Source organism: Podarcis vaucheri (assembly GCF_965113315.1).
Source record: "Podarcis vaucheri genome assembly, chromosome: 8".
In the NCBI taxonomy this organism is placed as follows: domain Eukaryota; kingdom Metazoa; phylum Chordata; class Lepidosauria; order Squamata; family Lacertidae; genus Podarcis; species Podarcis vaucheri.
Genome location: NC_138766.1, coordinates 14,825,605 through 14,839,132, shown reverse-complemented (window position 1 = coordinate 14,839,132; position 13,528 = coordinate 14,825,605). Strand labels below are relative to the sequence as shown.

The window sequence follows — 13,528 nt, the reverse complement described above, 5'->3', positions numbered from 1 at the left end:
AGAGTCACAGGTGTTTCCCCCCCTTTTTTCTTTCGTGGAAAGGTAAGTCTGAGGCCTAGTTTTCACTGAGGTGAAGAATCTGGAGTGGTTGAAGCTAGACGTAGATGGGAGCTTACGTAACAGAGTGCTTTCTCATGCAAAAATAAATCAATCTTTTCACAAAGAAAACTTACATGTGAAAAAGGAAGCTGAGCTCGAATTCTTCTCCCGATATATAGTTTTCTATGGGAGAAAACTTCTTTGTATGGATGGGAAAAAATAACTGAGCCCTGCAGTCCGAAAGGGTGCAGCCTAGACACAGGTTTACAAATGCAGCAAGAACTAGGCTCAAACTAGTTGTTCCTGTAAAAATGATGACAGAATTCATACTCTTTGGGTCAAGGCCACCAGAAGAAGCATGTCATTTCATTGATCATTTGTTCATATACTCACTGTTTGGTGGATTATCCGTCAGATGTTCTTCTGCATGTTTAAAATGTTTTCCAAGACAAGGGTCCAGCTAATCACATTGCTGTTGTGTTCTGGCTTCAGGAAGTCGTCATCTTGGCACACAGCACTCCGTCTAAGGAAGAAATCTGAGAAAAAAGATAAAGACAGCAAAAGGGAAGGCAAGCTGGAAAATGGTTACCGTAAATCTCGAGATGGACTTGCCAATAAGGTTTCCGTGAAGGTAACCTTTCTTCCTCGTGTTCTTAGTTGTTCTTAGTCTATACAGTACAACAAGTATCTTACTTTAACAATACTTTTTTTACTTGAAATACATTTGCACCAGTGTTCTTTTCTACCTTGCATTACTAGAGATACAAAGTGCTGAAGACCTGTTTTCATGTCGTGTTTTAGGGCAACTGTATATAATTCAGATTTGAGTATCCCTGGTCAGGCTAACCTACATACTGGAGAGTAAATCCCATTAAACTCAGTCTTATTAGGATTGCACTGTAAATGTGATACCATTTAAAGGGGGGGATATCAGCTAGTAGGATTCTTGCAGAAATATGGTGGGTTGCGCCTTCTGTATTTCAAAATCTGTCGTTAACATGCAACTAGAGCCGTGGTTGAAAACTTCACGTGGGAATAGGTAGTAGGAGTGAAGGTTTAAGATTGGAACTGGGTCCAGGAGAAGGAACTCTCTGATGTAGGTATTCTCAGGTAAAGGGTGAAAGCCTGGGTTGACTATAGCAGTGTATTTTTTGTGTTGGGACGGAAGAATGGGGGAAAGTTTTCATGAGGAAAAAAGGTGGCTGGACTCAGGAAAGGAGTAGGTGCAACAGCTTTTAAGAAAACCATTAACAACCAATAAAAGTTTTGCAGCCTGAACAAGAACAGTAGACACCTTGTAGTAGCTTTGTTGTTGTTTAATCGTTTAGTCATGTCCAACTCTTTGTGACCCCATGGACCAGAGCATGCCAGGCACTCCTGTCTTCCACTGCCTCCCGCAGTTTGGTCACACTCATGCTGGTAGCTTCGAGAACACTGTCCAACCATCTCGTCCTCCGTCTTCCCCTTCTCCTTGTGCCCTCCATCTTTCCCAATATCGGGGTCTTTTCCAGGGAGTCTTCTCTTCTCATGAGGTGGCCAAAGTATTGGAGCCTCAGCTTCAGGATCTGTCCTTCCAGTGAGCACTCAGGGCTGATTTCCTTCAGAATGGAGAGGTTTGATCTTCTTGCTCTCCAGCACCATAATTCATAATTGTAGCTACGTTTGTGCATTGCTAAGGACCTCATGTTGGAAAACAATAGGTGTACATTGTCTTATGGTTGAATTCAGCAGCTTGCCAGGTGAAACAATCCCCACCCCCATCTGTCCCTGAGCTAATTTCAAGGGACACAGTGGCAAGGGAGGAAGAAGCCCCGTTGTGTAAGCCAAAGTCATCTTTGCACAAGGTTTCGACCAATGGGGCTCATTCAGTGCATTTTGCACACTGAATGGCTGCCCGCTTTTAACAACAAACCCCTTCCTTCCTTATGGAACAGCAAAATACACAAAGAGACTGCAGATGGTACAGATAAAGCTCGCTCAGCTTTGTTCAGGGAGTTATATTACAGAGAAGATTACTCACTTTCATTTTTTCTGGAGTGCATGAGTCAACTTTCAGAACACACAGGTTGAGCTCACAGGAAGCAAGCGTTTGCTCAGAGAACAAATACTCTTGACCTGTTAGCAGTTTTAAGGCAGAAGTGCACATGCCCTATGTTGGCCAAACCGCCTTTAACATCAATCCGCAGTTCAGAAGTTAAAAGAAGCATCTTTTCTGAGTCCTAATTAATCCTTTCAGAAGCAGTAGTAACAACCGCTTCCTCAGTGTCTTGACAGTAATTTTACTACCATGAGTTAGGATATTAGATTATGTAAGAAGAGATAAATCATCTCTTTCCAGCAGAATTTTGTTTATCTGATGCAGCATCCATAACAGACCACAGGTGCATGACAGAAGCCTCCAAAAGTTTACAAAGCTTTAATATCAAATAAATCCCTTTGCCATGACTTCCTACAATAAATCCAGATCCATACTTCTACACCCCATTTTAAACATTTTCATTACCCCCAAAAAGGGCAGTTCTCAAGTCAAATATATTATCAATATCATATATATATATATATAATCAAGACAAACTGTTATATAAATATCACTTCCATACAGCTCTAACAGAACAATAGATGGAATTGTTACTCACTTTAAAGGGGGGGAGCATTTCTGAACCATTGTAGGTGAGAATACTTTGGGCTAGACTTGTAGTGAATAAAATTCTCTCTGTATAACATCATCATGTACAGTGGTACCTCTGGTTACGAACTTAATTCGTTCTGGAGGTCCGTTCTTAACCTGAAAGCGTTCTCAACCTTAAGAGAGTTTGTGTACTGGTCCAGTAAACACTTCCGCTGCGCCACCAGCAACAGCTCTCTTTGCAGAGCATTAATTAAGTCCAGTGCAGAGATTCTTGTTGCAGTACAAGCTTCAGAGTCTCAGCAGCAAAGAAATAACGACACAGGGAAGCCTGTCTTTCCAAAGACAGGTTTATTGCAGAAAGATAACAGAAACACCTCCGGAGCTTTCGGACATTTTTGCTTCACGCCCCAACACAGAGAAAACAAACACTCTTTATATACTGAGCAACTTAACAACTTAACGAGCTTGACTACTTAAAGTTACATGACATTGCTAACTTGCTAGCGTCTTAGGTTTCACACCCTAACACCCCCTCTCGCTGGCAATACAAAAAACAAAAATTACTTCAGACCCATTTCTTCACAAAAGTTTTCATGCCGCTGAAACCCAAGCGGTTTTGTAAAACCATCAGCTTGATTTTCATGACTGGGACAGTAATTTAATTTAACAATTCCTGCTTTTACCGTTTGACAAACATTTTGAAAGCGGATATCCAAATGTTTTGTACGACCTTTAAACTGCCCATTTTGTGCTAACTTAAGACACGGTTGATTATCACCCCATACAGTGATTGGAGTGATGGCCTTTTCATACATCTCTTGTGCCAAGCATTTGTAAAATTCTAGATCTCTACATAGCTCAGACAAGGCACAGAACTCAGCTTCTGTTGACGACAAAGCAATCAGGTTCTGTTTCTTGGATCTCCACCCAATCAGAGAGTTACCAAATTTTATTACACAGCCAGACACTGATTTTCTATCCTTTAAATTTGCCCAATCACTATCTGCCCAACAAGTAATCTGTGCTTGTCCTTCCGAAGACAATTCAAGGCAAAAATCTTTGGTGTATTGTAAATATCTCAACACTCTTTGAATTCCTTTCCATGCATTTACACTAGGTTTCGAAGCTTCTCTGCTGAGTAAGTTAACAGCGTAAGCAATATCTGGTCTACTCCATTGCGAAAGATGAAGTAGGCTTCCCAGTGCTGACTGAAAGATTTCAGCACGCTTGAATTCAGCACTATCCTTGAACTCATTGTCTTTTACAAAACCCATTTCCATTGGTGTTCTAACACCTGCACACTCCGTCATGTTAAACTTTTTCAACATTTGCAATATCTTGCCTTTTTGATTCAGTAGAAAACTGCCATTTTTGGTCCTATCTATCTGAACACCAAGATAGACCTTCACATCACCAAGATTCTTAACTTTGAAGTGTTTATTTAACTCTTTGGCTAGTTTTTTTACTTGTTCTTGTGTCTTTGAAGTATAAATCAGGTCATCTACATAAACAAGCAAAGATTCTTGAGCATCTCCTGAACTTCTGAAATATAAGCAATTGTCTGCCTTGCTCCTGCTAAAACCAATGCCTACCAAAACGTCATTCAAACACTCATTCCAATTATGAGCAGATTGCTTGAGTCCATAAATAGATTTATGTAGTTTCCATACCTGATTTGATTTACCAACTTTCAATCCTGGCGGTAGCTCCATATAGAGCTCTTCAGCCAAGTCTGAATGAAGATAAGCTGTAGAGACATCAAATTGATTCACTTTGAATCCTTTCTGAGCAGCAACTGCTAATAGTGCCCGTAGGGTTTCACTCCTTGAAGTGGGTGCATAGACTTCGGAATAATGTAACCCCTTTCTTTGCGTAAAACCTCGAGCTACAAGTCTTGCTTTGTACTCTGGTTTCCCCATCGCTGTTGTCTTTATCCTGTACACCCACCTACAACTTACTGCCTTGGCACCTTCTGGCAGTTTGGTGATGGAAAACACACCCAGTTCTTTCATAGAATTCAACTCCTTTTGCATGGCCTCACGCCACCTACTGGCCTCCTCCTGGGGTAATTGCTCAACCTCCTCAAAACTTTCAGGTTCGCAATTTGCCAAACCAGCCCAAACACTAATAGCTTGGTACCTTTCAGGAGGTATACCTTTGTTGGCACGCTTGGAACGCCTTAACAGTTCCTGCGATGTTCCTTCAGTTTCCCCCTCTGACCCAGAATCACTAGTCGTCACCTGTTTGTCACTAGTAGTTGAAGAACTTTCTGATTCTGACTTTACGCGTCTCTCTTGCTGTACAGGTGAACTTTTAGAGCTAGAAGATTCTGATTTTACAGACTTGGGTGAACTAGGCGATTTCTCACCCTCATCCTCAGACTTAACTTTCTCAGTCTGTTCTGGAACTAATACCTGCCCTGGGGCCTGAGTTTCATTGCTACTGTTCACCACATCAAATAGTATGTCAGGATTTCCATGAATTTTATTCCAACCATTCTGTTCACAAAATTCCGCACTTCTGCTGATTGTGATTTTCGTTTGATTTCCTTCTACATTCACAAATCTCCAACCTTTTGTGTTTGCTTGATAACCACAGAAAATCATTTCTTTAGACCTAGGATCGCCTTTCCTACGTTGTGCCCTAGGCACCAGCACATAAGCACGACATCCAAAAACTCTTAGATGATCAATTTTTGGTTTTTTCCCAAATAGCATGAAGTAAGGAGTGTTGCCTACTGTGCTATTGTACACTCTGTTAAAAGTATAATTCGCATACAGTGCAGCCTCAGCCCAAAAACGCTGTGGAAGCCCAGAATCAAACAGCAAAGCAGCAATGGCTTCCTGTAATGTTCGAAATTTTCTTTCGGCAACTGCATTCTCCTGTGGTGAATAGGGATTGGTAAGTCTATGAACTATACCTTTCCTTTTTAACCATGTCTCCAGCGTGTGGTTCACATATTCCCCACCACGATCTGATTGTATTTTACGTACCCTGGTGTCAAATTTACATTCAACTTCTTCAATCCAATCCATCAGGATGGAAGCTGCTTGTGATTTTTCTTTCAGAAAGAAAACCCAACTAGCCCTTGAAAAGTCATCCACCAAAATTTGCATAAATCTCGCACCTCCAAGCGATTTGACTGGCATAGGGCCACACACGTCTGTGTGCACAAGTTCAAAGGGTTTCTTGCTTACTCTATCAGATCTAGGATAGTTACATGTCTTAACCTTAGCATGTTTACAAGCACAACAATCCAGAAAATTTGGACAGGGTTTAATCTTACACTCCTCAGCTAAATCTGGCATCTTGCTTACATACTTAAAGCATATATGAGCTAACCTTCTGTGTAGTAGATGTGCACAACCTGTATGAGGAGCCTTATTTACACACTTAGCTTGCGCTTCACCTGTTGAACATCTACCTGCTGCTAACTGCTTTTCAACCAAAACAAAAAGCCCATCCTCACAGGGAATTTTAACTAGCTCCTTCCCCTGTTTCGAAATGGTGCACACATCATTTTCAAACTCAACCTTAAAACCACTTTTTACCAGGCATGACACACTCAAAAGTCCATTCTTCATTCCTGGAAGAACAAAAACAGGAAGGTTAGTTTGCAAACAGTTAACATAAATTGTGCCTTTAAGGTTCATTTCTCGTTTACTATTGTCTGCTATAGTCACGGTTTTTGCAACTGGCAATGTCTTGCAGTTCATCAAGCGGCCACTAGATGTCGCTGGAACTAAACTGTGACTTGCTCCACTGTCAATTATCCACTTCAAAGTTTGTTGGCTCCTTTTAGAACTCTGTTGTGCTGCCATTGCAGATAGTCCCTTATCAGCACCTGCTCCCCCTCTGGATCGTTGATTCTTGTAGTTCTCACGTCGTCTTCCCCTGTAACTCCGGAAACTGGCCTTGGACTGTTGAAATTCCTTTTGCTTTTCTGGACACTTTGCTATCAAATGAAACCTGCTGCCACATCGAAAACATGACTTGCTGGCCATAGCAGACACTTGTGAGGCTTCCTTACAGCTCTGCCTGCTAGTTTCCCCACTCTGGGAATTATCTGAACATCCAGCCCTTGGGGTATTTGAATTATCAATACGTTTTCGATGGTGTTGATATTCTTGTTCACACAATCTACCAGTCACATAATTCATATTCAGCTGGTCCTCTGGCAAAACTTGTAAAGTTAGCACTAAGTTTTCAAACTCTGCATGCAGGCTGCTAAGCAGAGTATAAACTTTAATATTTTCAGGAAAGTTCACACCTAAAGATGACAGTCGGTTGAAATACTCAGTCATCTGTGACGTGTGTTCAACCACACTATCCCCTGGCTTCAGTTTCAACTCATACAAAGCACGTATAATGTTCACCTTCTCTCCGGGCGTGGCTCTATGGTGAATTCGCCTAAGAGCTTCCCAAATTTCAAATGCAGACCTTAAATTTTCCACATGAGGTAACTGGGAATCGTCTATCGATACCATCAACATGCATCTAGCTTTAGTGTCCATTTTATCATGTTCCCTGTTCTGAGCATGTGCAGCAGCCTGTTGCTCTGCTGTGGCATCTGCTGCTACAGCCACAAACGGCTTTCGCCTCTGGACATAGTCAGCCCACACTTCTTTGGCTTCCAACCAGACTTGAGCCCTCTTAGACCACTGCACGTAATTAGCAGAGTTCAACTTTGTAAAGGGAACCTGGAAATTTTCCACTGCCATTCTTGGGATCTGCTGCTACTCCCTCTGTGTACCCTTTCTTCTCTTTCCCCTTGGGATTTGTTTTACTCACTTTTCAGATGCCTCCAGCCTCTCAGTTCCTTTTAGAGCTGGATTTACAACCAAGTCAGTCTTCTCTCATCCGAAAGCTGCTTTCACTTTCTCTGCACACAATACAGCTGTAGAAATGTAGAAGGGTCCATAACCTAAGAGAGTTTGTGTACTGGTCCAGTAAACACTTCCGCTGCGCCACCAGCAACAGCTCTCTTTGCAGAGCATTAATTAAGTCCAGTGCAGAGATTCTTGTTGCAGTACAAGCTTCAGAGTCTCAGCAGCAAAGAAATAACGACACAGGGAAGCCTGTCTTTCCAAAGACAGGTTTATTGCAGAAAGATAACAGAAACACCTCCGGAGCTTTCGGACATTTTTGCTTCACGCCCCAACACAGAGAAAACAAACACTCTTTATATACTGAGCAACTTAACAACTTAACGAGCTTGACTACTTAAAGTTACATGACATTGCTAACTTGCCAGCGTCTTAGGTTTCACACCCTAACAAACCTGAGGTACCACTTTAGCAAATGGGACTTCCCGGTGCTGCTGCGCCGCTGGCGCACGATTTCTGTTCTCATCCTGAGGTAAAGTTCTTAACCCGAGGTACTATTTCTGGGTTAGCAGAGTCTGTAAACCAAAGTGTTTGTAACCCCGAGGTACCACTGTAATATAGAGCCATCATACTGGCACCATGGTTGGGTGATGTCACAGATGATATTTGGTCACAATGGATCCACCAGGATTCTGAGCACTCCACAATTCCTGTGCTGAATGAAAAGGGAGTGTACAAAGATTTTCAACCTGCCTGAATTTTACCTGGAGATTAGATCTTCAGAGGAGCAGGGGGCATTGTAATCTGGTACATCTTCAGAGACCCAGCAAAGGGGATATTTCTTGGTGGCGTTGTCAGTCAGCAGTGTACTGCTTTATCTTTTCAGGAAACATTTTGGCATAAAAATCTCACTGCTGGTCTCTAAATGTCCCATTTTAGGGAATGTAATGGGAAAAGCTTTGTTAGTACAAGTGCACAGAAAATACCACATTGTCTATTGATCATATGTTAAGTACACCTGGCTATGCTGATGATTGTTGACCTTACAACATCATTGAGCACAACTTCACGCAGTCTTCTATGTCAACAGTTGACAGATGTTTAGACTTCAGTTTTTAACCTTATTGTCCTTAAGAAATGTCTGGAGACTTTCGAAATGCTAACATTTTTCAACTTCCCTTTTCAGCTTCTCAACCCCAACTACATTTATGATGGTAAGTTGTGTTCAAGTTCACTGTTGCCAATAGTATGAAAATACATTTTTTCATTACAAAGGCAGAGGAAGTCTAAAATGCATTTAAAATGCGGCTGGTGAGCCTGCTAAACCAGCAGAGGGAACTATCTGTGAGGCTGCAAAACGTCTGGGGAGTCGTTGATGCAATCCCTCTTCAGACATTTTCTAAATACCATAATGGCCAAACCAGTGGGCACCAGAAATGGGCCTTGGTGCTGAACAGTAGTCAGTGATGGGTGAGCCACCTGATCTGACTAAAGTCTTTTCAGTTTAAATGTAGAGATGTATTTTATCAGAGAGGCAATAGCAGAGATACAGTTTCTCCAATATCTTGGTTAAGTCGTGAGAAACATTGCGTTGTCACAGGAAAAAAGGAGTGGCTGCATTTGAGAAATAACATTTTTTCCTAGCAGAATGTGAGACACAGTGCACTAATTGTGTCCGTCCCCCTTGACTAGGCAGGAACCCACATGACAAACTTTTTCATCACTTCCTCCTCTCCTCCTTTTGCTTTCAGTTAATTTCCATGTCAGAGCCAGACAGAGAAAACTGTTAAGAGGCCTATAGAACCAGAACAATAAAGAGAAATAGAAACAAATGATCTAAGTGTTCGTTCCTAGTCTCTATATAGGTCACACACATCCTAATGGGCCTTAAGGCATATGCTGCCCTATATTTTTACCAGACTTAAACTGTACTGGCACTAACCGCATCACAGAGGTAGCATGCAAACTGCATGTATTTAGGTGACAGAGAAGATGTATGAATTAACTCTTTAATGGCAATTGTTTCCTTCTCTTCCCAGTTCCCCCAGAATTCATAATACCATTAAGTGAGACAACATGTGAGATAGGAGAGACTGTCATTCTGAAATGCAAAGTCTGTGGTCGTCCCAAAGCTTCAGTAACTTGGAAAGGTCCTGAACATAACACACTGAGCAGTGACAGTCATTACAGCATCTCATACAGGTACCTGTGGCTTCTTCATTTGCCTGCTTTATACTGTGTCAAAAAGGGGAATTTGTGAGATAGTTGGCAAGAAAGCAGAAAGAATATTTTGAAGGGACTAGATGATTGTGACTATAAATACCAATTGAGTGTTTATAAACCTCACATGTTTACAAATTTACAATATTTTGCAGTGACTTGGGAGAAGCATCTCTGAAAATCATTGGTGTGACCACAGAAGATGATGGTATTTATACCTGTGTAGCTGCAAACGATATGGGTTCAGTTTCATCTTCAGCCAGTCTACGAGTTTTAGGTGGGTCTATCTCTGTGGCAAGGAGGCACAGAATAAAGATAGCAATGCTTTTCACATGTTAAATGCTCAATGTTAGATTATTTTTCTACTTTTCAGGTCCTGGAAGTGATGGGATCATAGTAACCTGGAAAGATAACTTTGATTCCCTGTACAGTGAGGTGGCTGAGCTTGGCAGGTATGATTCAGCCTACTTATATAATCATAAATATTTTTGGAGAGGAATGATTTCTGTGTTGAGATGTGCATTCAGCTGTCCTGGCATACATTCAAGGACCCTGATAATGCAGAAATCAAGTGTTTTCTTAGAAAAGAGTTTGCAAGGCAAGAGTAAACTCAGTAATGCAAACATTAAGCTTTTGGTACTGGGGTATGAAAAGTAGCCTAAAACAATGTTATTACTTAATATATATTAATTAAAACCTGAGTCATGCATTGGAGCCACTTCCACTAAGGAAAAATCATTTCATTCAGCTAACAATGTGCAAAAGCTACCAATCCAGAATGAGATCAGGCAATTGTAAAGTCACCTCCACACCATTTTGGTTGCATATGAATCGGGCGAAATAAGCTGAACTTTGGGAAATCTTTGGACAGATCAATGTGCATTCAGAGAGGCTCCATTCACACAACATTAAAACATAGTTTAGCACTAGAACCTGCAAGAAACATCAGGCCTGTGCTCCTCTTCTCTGTTCATTCATAGGCAGGAGAAATAGTTTCACTTTTTATGATGGACTTCTTGTTGCATGTGATTATGGTTTAAAGTGAACTCAGCAGTTTCAAAACAAGCCAAACCATGGGGTATGCAGCTGGCTTGTTTAACTAACCAGAGTTTGCTTTAAACCACAATCTCTGGTTCACACAATGAGCCAGGAATTGTGAGAAATGAAACTTACCGTATTTTTCCCTCTATTCGACTCACCGGACCATAGGATGCACCGGACTATAGGAGGGGAAGAATGGGGGGGTTCTTGTTCTCCCCCTCAAAAACAAGGTGCATTCAAGGTGCGTTCAAGAGCAGACCTTGCCGCTGCCCCCCAAGCTTGTGGGGCTGGCGGTGGGGGGGAGCGCTGCTTTCCCCCACCGCCAGCCTCAAAGATCCCTGAAGCCTTTGGAGCGCAGCTGCACTCCAAAGGCTTGAAGCTTCGGGAACACCCTTTGTAGCCTCCACAGGGCGGTGGGGTGCCTTCACCCCGCCACCTTGCGGAGGCTTTGCGCAGCCATCCCGAAGCTGGAACAGCGAGACAGAGGGCTGCGGAGCGCCCCGTCTCGCTGTTTTGGCTTTGGGGACAGCAGGCTGCTATCTGCAAGCCTTGGGAGCCCGGCGGGAACTCCCGCTGGGCTCCGCAGGCTTGCAGATAGCTTCCTGGAGCCTGGAACGCGAGAGGGGTCGGTGCACATCGACCCCTCTCGCTCTCCAGGCTTCAGCGAAAGCCTGCATCGCTCCATAGGACGTACACACTTTCCCCCTTCATTTTTGGAGGGGGGAAAGTGCGTCCTATAGAGCGAAAAATACGGTAATTCTAATGAACCCCTCCTCCTGGCCCAGAGGCAGGGTGGAACGTATGAGCCCAAGTCTCCTCTTTCTACTCATGAATGTAGCTCTAAACTCTTGAGTTTTAATTTTGCTCTTGTATTTCCCTGTTATAGCTGGCTCACATGAAAATACTGATACATACACTTATCATAAGAGCATCATATTTTTAACCTGCACACCTGACTGTCCAGAACATGACAAACAGTCCCAGGCTGATTTAGTATACTTCATATAAATTGTTATTATTATTTAGTATTGTAAGTGCCTCAGCAATTGGACATCTAGTTGCATTTCAAAGGGAGAAAGTTTTTCTAATAGTTTAGTTCAAGACCAGCTTTGAATGTGTATGTTTGCAAGTGTGGGGTGCGAAAATAAATAAATCTCTCTTTCTTGCATTCCTTGCCTTGTGGAGCTGACTTTCCTTTCACCATTTGTTTTGCAGGGGCAGGTTTTCTGTCATTAAGAGATGCGACCAGAAGGGAACCAAGCGAGAAGTAGCCGCTAAGTTCATAAATAAGAAACTGATGAAACGAGATCAGGTCACCCATGAACTCGGAGTGATGCAGAATCTCCAACACCCTCAGCTTGTCGGCCTCCTAGACACCTTTGAGAGTTCCACCAGTTACATCTTGGTGTTAGAGATGTGTGTGCCCTTTTATGCTACCTAATGTTATGTTGTGGATTCTTTTATATGCCACTTTTTGGCCCAGACTCTTCCCAAAGTGGTCAAAAGAATATTCATGCAGAGGAAAAATGTACTAAAACTGCAATAAATCAACCAAAACAATACAAAATCTAAAGAAAATCCCTCTAATGCTAAACACCAAAGGAAAAAATAGGCAAACTGTTCCCAGTGCTAGCCCCGCTAGCCCCCCTAGCTCATCACCCATTATTCCAACACACAGCGCAAAACCTCCAGATAAAAACATGGCAAGCCAAAGGCCTACGCCATCTTAAAGACTTTCACAAAAACAACAAACCCATACTGACATAAGAAAAACAAGACCTACTTGGAGACACCCAAATACCCTAACTAACACACCACCAAGTACACACCTTCTTAAACAATCCAACAGTAAAATCAAGTGCCACTAGGCCCTTGACCACCTTCGAAAGTCTTCTCCTGACAGTTCTTTGACACAAAGAACAATGGGAGCATGACCTAGGCTATGAAATTAACCCCACCCAATGGACTAGAAAGTGGTCTAAACCTCCATCTCAGTCAAAAGAAAGGAACTCACACTGAAACTCACATACAGATGGTACTTAACACTACAGAAACTGGCACTGATATGCCCAGGAACAACACCAAAATGTTGGAGAAGCAGCACCTCTACAGGCACATACCTGCACATGTGGTGGGAATGCCCCAAAATCCAACCATTCTGGATAGCAGTCCTACAAGAGAGATGCAAAATAACTAAACAGGTATTAGAACTCACCCCAGAACTTGCCCCACTAAACATTTTCCAAGAGCATCATGAACGCTCACATGAGAAAGACCTTATAATACACCTACTCTCAGCAGCCAGACACTGGAGAGACCAGTCAGGAATGAACATGGACCAATGGTACCAAATTGTATGGGAAACAGCCTTACTAGAAAAGCTAACCAATAGACCGCAACTGTCACAGAGACAAATAAAAGAGGATGCCTTCACCCCCAGTGTGGCTCTCCTTTATCACGTACACAGCCCAGCAAGACAACAACAAAAACCCACCAACAGCATACGAAACAATCTGGTTAACCTGACCCCCCCCCCCCCCAACACACGCAAACAAATCTCACTGCAGCCAACTAAACACAACCAACCATTCCTTGGGCCCCCCAGCCAACCTCTTTCACTACCAAGGAAATATAATAAACAGAAAGAGAACCTGCCCAAATGATACTGACATAAAAACCCCACATACAAAGTATAATAATATAGGTTTACCATTTCCCCGCCTCCCACCAGGCAATAGTTCTGTTACTGCAACCTGCAGATATTTTGCTCCTA

The 13,528-nt window shown here is 42.4% G+C and overlaps 2 protein-coding genes across 7 annotated transcripts in view; one reads left to right on the top strand and one right to left on the bottom strand.

Moving 5' to 3' along the window:
* Window positions 1-13,528, bottom strand: part of LOC309538817 (uncharacterized protein) — a 62,346-nt gene that overhangs the window by 14,076 nt on the left and 34,742 nt on the right. Inside the window, exon 3 of one of the 2 annotated variants that reach the window (XM_082234725.1) lies at window positions 433-575. In XM_082234725.1, coding sequence (XP_082090851.1) covers window positions 451-575 — 125 coding nt within the window. In that variant the 3' untranslated portion in view covers window positions 433-450. Of the gene's footprint in view, window positions 1-432; window positions 576-13,528 lie in introns of those variants that run through there. The other variant, XM_082234724.1, reaches the window with a different exon arrangement.
* TRIO (trio Rho guanine nucleotide exchange factor) overlaps window positions 1-13,528 on the top strand; it is a 281,042-nt gene that overhangs the window by 261,881 nt on the left and 5,633 nt on the right. For all 5 annotated transcript variants that reach the window (XM_082234103.1, XM_082234106.1, XM_082234105.1 and 2 more), the window contains exons 50-55: window positions 532-670; window positions 8,681-8,708; window positions 9,534-9,696; window positions 9,870-9,991; window positions 10,088-10,166; window positions 11,971-12,171. In XM_082234103.1, coding sequence (XP_082090229.1) covers window positions 532-670; window positions 8,681-8,708; window positions 9,534-9,696; window positions 9,870-9,991; window positions 10,088-10,166; window positions 11,971-12,171 — 732 coding nt within the window. The remainder of the gene's footprint in view (window positions 1-531; window positions 671-8,680; window positions 8,709-9,533; window positions 9,697-9,869; window positions 9,992-10,087; window positions 10,167-11,970; window positions 12,172-13,528) is intronic.